Raw genomic sequence first — 14,521 nt, 5'->3', positions numbered from 1 at the left:
TTTAGTATATTTTTTTCCCTTTAGGAAAAAACTAAATCTAATAGTGGTAAAAATAACCCAAAACAGTCAGACATTTATAGGAGCAAACTGGAAATCTTTACTACTTTTAAAGGCTTCTAACACACATTCTTGCACATAGGAAACTTTTTTTGGTGGTAAAATTCTGAATGAATGTATCAGTTTAATTTACATTGCAAATAGAAGTTGTAGTTGCCCAACTCACTCTTTGATTACAGTTGGGTCTTTTTTGTTATTTAATACTTTACAGTTTGTTCAGATGTAGAGTAGTCCTTACTGTCAGAGTATTTTGACACAGAATGTTTGCAGTAATAGTGTAAAACCACCCTGTTGATAGCAGCATCCTAGGAAAAACCAAACCCTCCTGCTAGCCCTGATAAGAGGAGAAGTTTTTATTTCAGAGGTTTTGTCTTTGCTTCTCACCATGCAGCTCTATTTTAATTGACAATAAATTAAACTAATTTTCTCTGACTTCAGTCTGTTTCACTTGGTAGTTGTTAAGCCATGTTCTCATCTTTATCTCAACCCACAACCTTTTTCTTCCTACTTCTCTCTCCTGTTCTTCTGAGGAAGGGATGTGAGACAGCTGCTGGATATTCAGCTGAGGTTGACTCACCACACTGCGCTAGGCACAATCACTCAAATTTTTGCAATTAGAAATTTTCTTTGCTATTCTGAAATAAAATCTTTGGCTTCAGCATCAAGTTTCCTTCACTGTCTTCTTCAGTAATACCAAAAGAATCTATAGTTCTTGTTAGAGACCCTAACTCTCTGAAAATGGTACAATACAAAAGCACATGCAGTCACACAGCACTTTTTTCTCCAGGAAAAGAAACCCTTTTTTTTTTTAGCTAGCAAAATATACACTTTGAAAGTTCTTAATGTTGGACTAGAAAGGCAAAAATGTACTTTGTGTCAGTGCTGGCCTATTTTTCACTTCTCCTACACTGGTTGCAGAGTTCTCATTATTTCCTGACCTCTCAGTTATTTTTTTCCAGTTTTACTCATGTTGGTTTTTTGTATTTGTCTTTTAAAGTCCAGTCACTGGGTACATTCTCCAGCCATATGTAAACAATTCTGAATTGTTCGTTCGAACAAATCCAGACATGCTTACTTGTTCAAAATCTATACAATTTCTCTGCTTTTTTATGGTGCATTTATGCAATAACTTGCAAAAAGAATTGCCCCTCAGTGCTTGCACCAAAGCCCTCAGCTCCTCTATTTGTGCCTATAGAGAGTTTAGTGTCATAATACAGCAAAATGTCACTAAAATGACCCTGACTTAGAAACACTTCCCTGTTTTTCTTCTATTTTTTCCCCCAAGTATCAGAAAAAGACAATTTTCATCCTCAATAAAATTCATCCTCTTACTTATAGGAAGTCATTGTGAAAAGTAAGCATAATGACAAATCTAAGATATATTTTTCATTTAAAAAAAATTCCTGTACTGCTATTATACATAAAAGGAGACAGAATCCAGGACTAAGTGATATAGTAGCAGAGAGGGATGCTGGTCACAATGTCTCATTTCTGATATTATAATTATTCCACACTTGACATCCATCTTACATCTAGACATGGTTTTCCTTAATTTTTTTGTGCAAGCAGTAACATTTACAAAAGTCTATCAAGAAAATCCTACCACAAATTTCTTTTTACAGCCCTAATTTCCAGATGTTTTTAAATGCTAGTGTAATTGAGAAGGGGTTAGATATTGTGGGTACTGTTCACTGCAAAACACTAATCTTTCCAAAGTCAAAGTATTTATGACATAAAAGTTACAGCCAGATGCTGCTGTCACTATCTCAAAATATAATCAGACTGTATGAAATGGATTATTATGGCCTCTGTGGTGCATAGCTTTATAGTATTAAGAGCAACTTAGAAATAATGAAAACTGATATTGATGGGGTCTGTTCTTGATTGTGCACAACAAGGCAGCCAGGAATGCTTAAGGAAACCAAAACAACAATAAAAATAAATTAAAGATCTAGTTGCAGGCTTCAGATGACTCTTATTTTTTGTACCACATTTTAAGTAAAAATTTGGCAGGTTAGTAAACTTACTTAGCATCTTTAATGATCCTTTGAGTATGACTTCTATGATGAAATAGACTTTACTGGAAAAAATGTTTTAGGCTGTTGGACTGTATAAGGTCATGTAATTGAATTGACTAAGCTGAACTGGATACAAAATTTGAATACTTCTTAGGAGGTGCTTACAGGTAGAAATATTAACAAATATGTTCTAAACAATGCTGGACAGGACTAAAGAACAGATGAATAAAATCTAATATATGTATTAGCCAGAGTGACAATTTTCACATGTTGCAGAGTGTTACACAGAAAGAATTGAATACATCAGTGTATAAAAACTGTCCACAAAGTATTTACATCTGCATAATCTGCATCAATCAGGATATAGATAGCTATAAATAGATACAACATGGATAGAATTTCTTGCTTATACAACAGAACTAGAGTAAAAACTCAATGAAAATACTATTTCCCCATTTTGCTACCAAAGTAAAAAGAGAGTAGAGAAATTAATTTTTAATTTGAAAATGCTTCACTTGTAGCTACACTTATATACCAAAACAAGACTAAAATGTGCTTTGTGCAATTTTTCTTAGACATTTGGAGATATTGCTAGCTTGATTCTTAAAGGGCATTTTCTGTATTCATTTTGTCTACAACATATTACAATTTCCTACAGGAGGCATATAGACATTGTTAAGCTCAGTGCAGCACTACTGATTTGTTAAATGGCTGCTTGCTTTGTTCAAGGCATCAGTATGGGTTTTTAGTTTACATATATTGTTGTTGTAGCGCTCATATTTCCCAGATATACTTCACTGTTTCAATGTTAAAACTGAAGAACTTAACCAAAAGCAAGTTTTAAACAGATGTTTTTAATTGCAGCTAAATCCATACTCTACTGCACTATAGCTATCAGAAGTTTTGCCTAACTTACTGAGGAAAACCACACAGCAACTCAGTCCAAACTAAGGGTTTCTTCTAGATTTTGCAGCAATCCATGGAAACAGTCTTGAGAGATGATGTCTACATTGCATTGTTACATTATTTCTGAGAGATTCAAATCTCAAGGGACTTAGAGATTACACAAGTCTTGTCCTAGCATGGGTACCTTCAGGACTGGCCTGTGTCCCACTGCATCTTTTACTCTCTCCCATGTCCTCCAAACATTTTTTTCCCCTCAGGTGAAAGATGCATTTAGGGTGGCTGCTAGGCTCCTCTCTTCAAGCAGCTCAGTTGCCACCCCAGATACTGAGAAAAATGTGCTTGTGTGTAGCTGCTTATTGCTGGTTTTCACTGTTCCTGCTCTAAAATTAATTTCAACTTCCATAAGAGAAAGAAGCTTGGCAGTCACGGCTGACTTTTGGCTACACCTTATTTAGGCTAAGGAATTTCTTGGGTATAACATAGATGGGAATCCAAGAGAAAAAAGGAATGCAGGACAACGTGGACTTCAAGGTGGTAGCAGAGGAAAAAGAATCCTCCACAGTATGTTTAACTTGTTTTCCATGTAAAAAGCCTGCTTGGCAGGAGTTAAGTGAGTTTATATGGACACTGCAGAAACCCATAGTTGTGAGGTAGTTACTGCAATTCTTCTTGCATGGGTCTATCTATGAATATCTATGCACAGGTTCTGTACTGACATTTATGTTCTGGCCAGTCTGACAGAGGCAAATTAACCTACTGAAAGAAGACAGATGAATTCCAGTGTCATGTGTTACAGAAATAACCAAGTGTTCAGAAAACTCCTGCAGGAGGGCTCAGCACCTGATGTGTCTGCTTCTGGATCTATTCAAAACATCAGTTGTGCTGTGGTTTGAAAACACTTTGCCAACATGGCTGAGGCTTTCTGCATACCTGACATAATTTAAATGTACTGCATAATATCTCTGAGGGACTTGTGGTGTACCCAAAGGTGACTGGGAGGGGAATCCGGCAGTAATTATCATTCATGACCACAGCAAATATAATCATGGCTATGGTGTAAGTACAGAGCACTTGGCAGATGTGTTGTGAGATATTTGCCCTTTCCCAGAAGTCAACTGCTATTCTAAGACTTGAAGTGATTATAATGACTTCATTGTCCATGTCTATTTTGGAGCCACCCAAAGAAGGACAGAATAGAAAATAAGAGCAAGATCTACACCACTTGCTCTGGATACCAGATTACCTTTCAATCTTGTCCCTCACAGCCTGCATCTGAAAGGTTGAAGAGACATGGTTCACCAGAATGTGTGCAAAATGGAGGACGTGGACCTGATCTCCAAGAAATTTAGGGACAGAAAAAAACTGTTTAACATCTGACAGAAATCCTGGATAGCCTCCAGGTTTGGAATCAACAGAACTCCAGAATCAACTAGGAACATATCAAAGGCTGCTAGGAAGATCAAATAAGACCTGCCTTGGGGATGAATGTATCTATGGGTGATTTTTGACATTGGAAAATCTGAAATTGGATACCAATCATATACTTAGAAGAAAAAAAGGTGAAACTCCCAACCATACTGAGGCACTCCTCAAAATTGCTCTAATTAATCTAAACAAAATGCAGATTTTTTTATTGAGTGCAGAGAATTTTTTATTGGAAGTCATATAAATTTATGGATTAATCCAATCCTCAATCCATAGATAGGAAATTTTCAAATTATGGTTTTGGATCCTTTTATTTCAAAATAAAATTTAAAATCCCATGCTAATACCTTAATGTCTCTATTTTGATAAATTTCAGATATCCTGTTAAATAAAGAAGGGAGCTGGTTTTTACATTACAGTATTTGAAATAATCAAAAATTATACATAAAATTATTACTGCTATCATCAGCTTACAGTTTACCTTATTGGAAGTCTTAGCCATGCATTGACTTTTTTCTTTTAGAAATTAGAATCTCCTCCCATATATTTGAATGCTGTGATTTCATCAGCTAAAGGTAAAATGAAGTTAAAATTTACTCACTTATTTTATTTCTCACTTCATTTAATTTCCCTCCAAGGCATTTAGCTTCATCAAACCTGTTAAGGCAAGCATAATGATACAGAATTATTCTAAAGAACAAATAGTTGCAGAAGCTTATAGCAATAAAATACAGAATTACTCAGTACTAGCTTTTCATTTTTAAGTAGAATTAATTGGAAACAATTTTCCATTAGGAGAGATTGTGTGGTCTAAGAGAAACTATCTAGAAGGGTCTTGATCTAGACAAAGAAACTGAAGAAATCCACAAATTGTATTTCTAACTCAAAAAATACCAAAACAGAGTAAGAAAATATGGCTTCTCCCTACAAAGGTCGGATGTGAAAAATTTCCCCTTCTCAGTTAATTTCTTCATAAGACTGGAACAAGTTTGAATTTCAAGTGCCTACTTGAGAATCTGCTCACAAACATATGCTTTCATGGCTGAATTCCACAAGGATAAATGGCTGAAGCTGGAGGGTTCCTGGGCACTTACTCTTTCTTACATAAAAAAGATGGAAGCCATTGAAGCTTCTGTTAGACTTTGGAAAGTCTTTTTCTACTGGGCTTAGAGCTCTGAGCAAGCATTAAGGATTGCCTAAATATCAAAGGAAATAAGCCCTGAAGTAACTCTCTCCTTCTTTCCCTCAGGTCCCATAGTAAGTTCATAATTTACTTATTATTTATTAATTCCTGAGACAAATCTCATGTTGGCTGTTGACTCTGATTCATGTTCATAGAGAGGTTTATCTGGAAAAGTTGAAGCCAGATATTTATCCAGCCTTTATTCATAGGTTACTGCCAATAGTTGAATAGGTTGTGCATCTGTTGTTCAAACACCATAGTTTATAAACCAGCACAATAATATAAACAGAAATTTGGCATGAATTTATGACATTTCAACAGATTCCATCTGTGACTATGAATCCTAGTCAAACAAAATAAATCAGGTAAATACGCAAAACTACTCTAATATTGAATGGGACAATGCTATTTTCTTTAATAAAAAAGGGGGTGATATTATCTAGCATTAAGGTGATATTGCTATGCATAGTGATGACTGAACAATTATATTATTAGCTGAAAAAACTTCATTTATATCTTACATGGAAACCATTCAACTGAAGAGGCTGAAATTGCCAAATCATGTCTTCTATTACCTACAAGATAAATACTCCATGATGAAACCCCAGAGCAAACTTAGCCACTAATTTTAGTGGAAAAAGCATTTTTGGCAAAGATGCCACTCTTTGAATGGAAATGTCAGTAATTAAAATATAAACATCTTGGAAAACAAATCTCTAACTCATTATGTAAACTAAGAAAAACTCAGAGGCTGTCTAATGAGAGAGACATTCAGTGAATTAAATGAGTATTCACTTGTTTTTAATTATTAGAAATTACAGCAACAAGTGACCCAAGTGAAACTCATCCTTTCCATGAAACTTGCCCATAGTAACTGAAAAAATAAGTTAACAGTTAACCAGCTAAAAGACAGAAAGCAAGGAAAGAAGAAAATGGAAGAAAACAGTGAAAAACAACAAAAAGGAAACTAAATTTGCAACTAGTAAGATCAGTAGAATTGTACTACTGGAAATATTGTCAAAGAAAAGATTTAGAAGATTTGTGCAATATGCATTACATTGGAGTGGCAGAACTGTAAAGATTGCTTAGTAGCATATTTTACCAGAAAACGGGATGCATTTTCTTCAGAGAAACAATCCAAAGAGAACATGATTGTATTAGGAAATAGGATATTATTAAGTTCTCTAGAAGTCAGGTATAGAAAGTTCAAATTGAAGAAATCTGATTCTGTCTGGGTATTAACACAGGGTGTTTTTTTTAAGCAGGGAAGCAGTTATTAATGTATGGAAGAAAAATGAAAAAGATTGCTGTAAGGCTGTAGAAGATCACATTTTCTATCTTACAAAGGCACTTCCCGTAGGCAACTTGAATTGAAGGCAAATTGAATAAATTTTGTTTTACTTGAGTTATCTTTGACTAGATCAGTTTTCCCACTTTTTAAATTTAGAGACATTACTGAGTTACAGTATAAGCTACTGCACCTGTGAAGTGCTCTGATGTAGTAGGTGAAAAGCTTTATTCAAAATCAGATATTTTCTTTTATATTTTTAACAAAACAAATAATTTTCAGTATTTTATTTAATTAGTTGACTGCCTTTGATCATTTTTACACCAGTAGTTACAGAAAAAAATAATCTATATTTTATATGTATGGCTATGTATGGTCACATCTATATGAATAATTTCACAGCCCAAGCAACAGTTGTGACCTTCACAGTGAAACTTCCAAGGCTCACTGACAGTTCACTATTCAATTACTATAAGAATGATACAAGGCACAGTTGATGTCTTACTGAGATATGCCAGGGGCTCCTGAGGAAATAGGAGCCAACAGGGGAACACCAAGGAAATATTTCAAAGGAATTAAGGTGTGCTCTTCTAAGAAGATGGAGCAGCCAACAGCTGAGGTGCCTTTATATCAATTCAGGCTGTGTGGGCAACAGACAGAAGAAGCTGGAAATCACCACACTGCTAGAAAACTGTGATCTTGTTGCCATTACTGAAATCAGGTAGGGTGAATCCCATGCCTTGAGATTGCCTACCAGTGACTACAGATTGCCTGAAGAGACAAGTGAGAAGAAGGGGTGCTGTCTAAACCAAGAGTGGACTGAATGCAAAGAACTGCCTCTAAATAACAGTTATCTGAGCAGGCTGATAGCTGAAGGAATCAAATGCAAAGAACTGCCTTTAAATAACAGTTATCTGAGCAGGCTGATAGCTGAAGGAATCAAATGCAAAGAACTGCCTCTAAATAACAGTTATCTGAGCAGGCTGATAGCTGAAGGAATCAGAGATTGAGGCAACAAAGGGAACTGAGTGGCTGGTATCTACTACAAGATGCCTGACCAAGGGGAGCCTATTTATGAGGCCTTCATGTTCCAGCTGATGGAGGCATTGTGCTCACTGAATTTTGTCCACCTGGAGGACTTCAAACAAGTCAGCATTGGCTGAAAAAGTAGCATGGCAAGCAGTAGGTAATCAAAGAGACTCCTGGACTCCATGGAGGATAGCTTCTTAAGCAAGGCAATACACAGCCTTATGACAGGGACACGATACTGGATCTATGGGTCACCAAAGTAATGAGCTAATTAGAGACATCAAGATTGGAGGCAGCCTGGGCTGCTGTGGTCATGTGTTGGTGGAGTTCAGAGGGATCTGGGTCAGGGAAAGAGTAAATTTAGGCTCCCGAGTTTTAGGAAAGCAAACTTCTAGTTCTTCAAGGAGTTAGTCAATAATAAGTTAGTCAATAACCCTGCCTTCAGGGACAAAGGTATAGAACAAAGCTAGTAGGTCTTTTAGAATGTTTTCCACAAAGTGCAAAAACTCAAAACCCCCAGGAGCAAGAAATCAAGCAAGGAAGACAAGAGACCAGCATGACTGAGTTGAGATCTGCAAATCAATCTAAAGTGCAAGCAGGAAATGCACAGGCAGTAGTAGAAGCATAGGTGGGTAACCTAGGAAGAGTATAGTGATGCTGTCTGTGTAGGGATTGGCCAGCATGGTTTAGGAATAGTATTTTTCCGATTTAGGAGTCCCACTACAAAAAACATACTTCCACTTGATCCCCCTCCAATTGGAAGCACAAAAGGCAAAGATTATAATTTGAGATAAGAACAATTTACTGGAAACAGCAATGAAATAAGAAAATTACTAATAACAGCAACAATATTCATAACAAAAGTGTGCAAAAGAGAAAGTTTAGAGCTTAACCCAACCATAGGCATGCCACCCAAAGTGCTCCCTTCAGTTGGTACCAGTGTTACCCCACTACTCTGTCTTTCCCCAAGGGAAAAGGAATGCTTTTTCTGAAATTAGAGAGGGTTAGGGTTAGATTATCCTTTTTTTCTGCCCCTGACCATGACATAGCATGGTATTGAATAACAATAGGGTCTTGGTTACACTCACAGGGCTCCAGGTCCTGCCCCAAGGCTACTACAAAAACTGAACCCTGTCCTTATCCAAAACAAGTTACTCTCTCATCACTTGAGCTAGGACTGAAGCTCCTTTGCAGTCAGTGAGTCAACAAGTTAAATACTTGACTCCCTGCACTTAGCACACACAGTTAGACAACTTTTCCTTACTGGCTAAACCCTGAGTTTCCTATAGCAGAGACTCAGATGTCCGAGTCCTTAAAATAATTTAATAATGGTGTAAGAGCAGGATAACAGCTTAAGATGGTGACTCTGAGGAGGGACCCTGAACAAAGGAAACCCTGGATTTTTATACCCTCACAGTCTAAAAGCATGAAAACCTCTGCTCTTCATCCTGAGGCATGGGCCCTACTGTGTCTCTACCTGGCTGGAATCACCAGGTACCTGTGTCCTTTGTTATGCAAAGGGCAGTGCCAGTTCAAGGCCTCTTGCCTCAGGCTCCTGCCAACCAGAGCTGCACCAAGCTACCAGCACTCAAGGTATTCACCACCACTGTGTGCAGTTCTGGAGCACAGGGAAGACAGACCTGTTGAACTGTGTCCAGAGCAGGGCCCCAAAAATCAGCAGGGCTGGAACACCTCCTCTAGAAAGATAAACTGAGAGAGCTGGAGTTGTTCAGCCTAGAGAAGAGAAGGGCTAGGATGACCTTACTACAGCATTTCAGTATTTAAAGGGAGATTATACAAAAAATGGGGACATGTTTTAGCAGGGGCTGTTGTGATCAGACAAGGTGTAGTACCTTAGGGTAAATTTAGACTAGGTTTAAGAAAGAACTCTTTTACAATGAGAGTGCTAAAACACTGGAACAGATTGCCCAGAGAAGGGGTGGATGCCCCATCCCTGGAAAAGTCCTTCAAAGTCAATCTTCACTTTGCTCTGAGCAACCGGATGTAGTTGAATCAGGTTTCAAAACCTGCTTTTTGCAGCAGGGTTTGACTAGATGACTGTTAAAGATTCCTTCCAACTCAGCCTATTCTCTGACTCTATGATAATTAGCAAACCAAGAAAATCTACCCAAAATACTCAAAGGAAAAAACAAGACAGCTAAAAATAAGTAATTTGTGAACCAAACACTGTTTGTGGTATGACAGAAGTGGTTATGCAACTATAAACAAAATTATTAACAGGAGAAGCCTACATATAAAGGGAAGCTATGGTAACCTTTAAACATGTGGTGTCCACACTCTTCCTGTGCAATTTGAACACTGGCTGGGTAACAGAGCTTTTGTGTAACTAGTAGTTGAGAGGCTGCATTCACAATTACAGACTGGATTTGATACAAATCCATTCTAATGAACTCAGTAAACTTGGAGCTAAGCATCTTTGCTAAAAATGACTGCAAATGGCAGGGGAAACTGCGTATTTCAAAGTATCAAAATTCACATTAGCACTGATTTCAGAAATCAGCTGATGCCTATTAGAGAGGAGTTACACAAGGCATTAGAATGAATCTTTGTTCTTTAAAGAAAGCAAATCTGTTATCAAACTTAGTAGATTTTGCTCATCTCTATTATGTATTCTGAAGCCAGAAGGAAATACTGGTTTGCTTCATAGTAATAACATACAGAAAAAATATGGAAGAATTGTGATTTACTAGAAGAAAGGCAGAGCATGGCTCACATCTGTATTGCTCTCATTACCATGCTGTAACTACTAAGTGTTCTGTTGAATAGCAAAACCAGAAATTACTGCAGTGTAATAATTTATGCAGTGATTATCATGCTGTGGCATGATCTGATAAATTGATCAGAAGAAAAGCATTACTAGATATCCAGTTTACATGGATATATGCTTACATACGTCTAATATCTTAGCAATTTGCATTCCTGTGGCTGAGGTATAGATCCAGGTAAAAAGTAAATCAGTTCAAAAAAGTGATAAATAACAAGAACTTTAGTAAGTCACAAAGATATGGAGATAATTTCTTGCCTCAATTTTACTGAAATAAATTGAGTATAAGACTTGGTGAGCCTAAAAATGTATTCCATGCCTGTGAAGTAGAAAACTGTGTTAAAGAAAACGGAAGAAAGCAGAAGAAACCTGGAGAAGGAGAAAACCTCAGGACAAAAAAACTCCACAAAAACAAAACCAAACCACAACACCCCATAATCAAACAAACACCTTCCTGAACCAAACAGAATAAAATACCCCCAAGCAACTCTTAGGGGAAATGTTAGTTATAAGTAGAGATTGAGAGATTTGCTTTTAGCATCTGTCATCTCAAAGCCATGCATTTCTTTTGCAGTACTAGAGGGTTAACACTTGAAAAGCTGACACTGAAGCAGTACTGTTATCCAACCAACATAGACAAGTGTTGGTGGTTTAATGTGTGAGATTAAAAATCTGTATGAAAATACATGTTTTCAATGTTTTGCCATTATCACTATTTTCACCAGACGCATGAAGACTTTTGCCAACATTAAAAACAAATGTGGAGGACAAAAGTATTATTTTTGTTTGTGAATGCAAAACTGGCAGAAAAAAGCTAAAATCACTTGGCAAACAGGTTAGGGACACCAGACAAGCATATGTTAAACATCTCCTAGCTTGCTATCCAATTCAGTGCTGAAGTCAGTAAAGCATTTTTGACAATGGAAATTACAGCAATTGATTCAGTCCCATGGATTTTACTTCCCCTAGATAATTCTTGATCATGTCATTGCCACGTTGCTTCAACATGGTTGTGAAGATGAATAAAACCAGTGGAAATAGCACTAAGATTCCTCATGCTATTTTCATTTCTTTCCAGACTTCTCTTCTATCATCACTCAGTGCCTTCTGAATACGAAATGTCTTAAATAAGAAAAGGTGAAGGGCCTGTAACGAGTCCTCAATAAAAGGCTGGGATGTCTGGTGTAAAATTATGTGTTTCTGCCCAGACTCCTAGTGAAGTCTCAGATGTCTTCCCCCAGCTGTATTTTCTTATGACACCCACCTCTGCTTCAGAAGCTGTTTGTTGTCCTCAATGGTTATACTGTCAGCATGGTCCCGCTTGAAAACTTCAAAAGCTTCCTGACATCCAAGAGACATCTCTCCTCCTGCCCCAAGGTAAAAAAAAAAAGATAACTTCTTCAGTGTCATCAAAAAGGAGATTTTGCACTTATTTAAATCCTTTTTAGTTAATGCAGCAAGTCAGACCAGAGGTTTTAAAACAAAGAGAAGATGAAGTTCTGTTTTCCACTGATTGGAAAGCATTTTGACAAAATATTTCTATTATCTGATAAATTACTTATATTTCACATCATTTCTCTAAAGTCTGAATGCTTGGGATGTATAATTCCTCAAGATAATTTAAAATGTTGATAAGTAAAACTGAACTTTGAAAATTTAAAATATGTGAAATATTCTTAAGTGTGAGCCAGAGGTATTTTCACAACAGCACAATGAAGTTTGCTTCTGTATTTTTTTCATCTGTTTCACATTGAGCCCCAAGTATGTCTCAAATATTTTCAATATTCTTGGAAGAAAAAAGTCAGGCATCTTTAATAATGTATTAGCAAATACTTTTCCATACCCTTTAATGCAAAGCAAGAATTCTACATACATAAATGGTTGGTGCCTTTTTCCATTTACAACATGGTGTTTGTTTCCTTTTGTGCACCAGAATGTCAAGACTTATTTGGTCTTCAAATCTTTTAAAATAACTACAGACAAATATTACAGTTTGTATTATTTTCAATTCTTACTGCTAGATAATCTAATATTGTATCTGTAGTATTATTAACAGAAACATTCAAAGGCTTAAGGAGAATGAGAGTTTACACCAGCATCTGTGTTATCACCAGAACATATACACCAATAAATAAGCAAGAAGAAAGGATGAGACTTGCACTTAAATAAACTACAGGAATGAAGATAGTTCAGGAGCAGAAAGGGGGAGGACTCTAACACTCAAACTTTGTGAAGAATGACAAATAACTCCACCTTTCATTTAACCTCCAGGTTGCAACTTAAACCTCAAAAACTGTATTCCTTAAACTGGAATTTGATTCTCTTTTTATTACCCTATTGAGTCTTTCTTTTGTCCTACCCACAGGTCTGCCTTCCTGCCTCAGAGCTATCCAAGACCCCCAAATCCATTTTGAACAAGAGCTGTAAAACTCCCTAGGTTTTTGCTGTGCAAGAGTTTTCTCTATATTTTATGCTAATGGACCAGCATTAGCAGTAAGATATGCACATATACTAGTTCTTTTCCAGGCTACCTGCTTTGTAATTTTGGTGTAAGGTTTTTCTCCTTCTCCAGGTTTCTGCAGTTTCTTCTGCTTTCTTTAACACATTTTTCTCATCTCATAGGCATGAAATACCTTGTTTTCAGGGTCAGCATCATCAAGTCTTATACTCATTTACATCAGTGGAGCTGAGGCAAGAAATAGTCAAAACATGTCTAAACAGGCTGGGACGTGCAATATGTTACCCCTTACTGGTCCATAAGCTGCATTTTAAAGTCATTCAAAATACTGGTGCACCTCATCATACATATATCAGGATAAGTTCCCATTGACTGCAGCAAGAGTTATGTGATATAAAATACAGTTTACAGAGAAGGCTGGTAACAAAAACTAGGACTTGGGATTCAATGGTCAGTAAAAGTGTAAAAAGATTTCTTTAAAATACAGAAAAAATTTTACCCCCTTTCAGTCAAAAGAATAGAACATCTGTTACTAATTCAAAAATTTTGAGTTGAAAATAGAAATACTGGGAATGTCTGAATGGCAAAGCATGCAGAAATGCTCCACCCTTTCTGTATATGAAAATCAAAGAAAGATAAAGTGCACTATTTACTGTTGTGTGATCCAAAAGAGCAAGAGAAGTCAGGAAAAAATATTTTTTCTGTGGTGATGACCTGAGAGTGTAATGTTCATGTTTCACGCTTGCCTTGTAGAAAAACAGGCAGCTTTGTGAGCAGAATTTTATAGTACATTCATCCCAGCTCTAGCACTAATTTTAACATGCAGCCTGAATTGACCCCCTACAATTGCTTTTACTGCAGAAAAAGCTTGTATTAAGTGCAGAAAGCCTGAAAAAATTCATGATCAAGCCTAAGATAAACAATGACATGCCCTTACTCATACTGCAATGTAAAGTATTTAACTCTTCTGGCCATGTGATGCCTTTGAGAGTACAAATGAAAACAGTAAAGTAAGTTTGGAAAACAAAACTATTGCAGTGATTATTGCTACTGCCTGGCAGAATGCATCAACCAAAATTAAAGGTAACCTGATAATAATTTTCCAGCACTAGCTTGAAAAGGCATCAAATTTGTACAGCCAAAGAAAGCACACAAAAATAGATCCCCAGAACACTTTGGAAGGGGAAATTTTCTGGTTGATCCTGTTCATTTAAAGAAAATAGAGAAACATATGAAGTAGTAAACAAATTCATTCTGAAAATAGTATAAAAGGAATGAAACTTAGAAAGGACCATTGAAGTTGAATTTCAGTATAATATGAGCATACATCAACTGCAGAATAATGTTGCAGCCTATGGGCAGCAACATTTAT

At 36.6% G+C, this 14,521-nt stretch overlaps 1 protein-coding gene across 6 annotated transcripts in view; it reads right to left on the bottom strand.

Annotated features, from left to right (window-relative positions):
* KIF6 (kinesin family member 6) overlaps window positions 1-14,521 on the bottom strand; it is a 149,719-nt gene that overhangs the window by 45,934 nt on the left and 89,264 nt on the right. For all 6 annotated transcript variants that reach the window (XM_077781856.2, XM_085576098.1, XM_085576097.1 and 3 more), the window contains 2 exons: window positions 11,956-12,058; window positions 5,008-5,063 (listed from right to left, as the gene is read on the bottom strand). In XM_077781856.2, the coding sequence (XP_077637982.2) occupies window positions 5,008-5,063; window positions 11,956-12,058 (159 nt within the window). The remainder of the gene's footprint in view (window positions 1-5,007; window positions 5,064-11,955; window positions 12,059-14,521) is intronic.

This window comes from Lonchura striata, chromosome 3 (assembly GCF_050655825.1).
Source record: "Lonchura striata isolate lonStrDom1 chromosome 3, ASM5065582v1, whole genome shotgun sequence".
NCBI classification, from domain to species: Eukaryota; Metazoa; Chordata; class Aves; order Passeriformes; family Estrildidae; genus Lonchura; species Lonchura striata.
The sequence above is the reverse complement of the archived record's forward strand: the minus strand, read 5'-3'. Positions and strand labels throughout refer to the sequence as shown.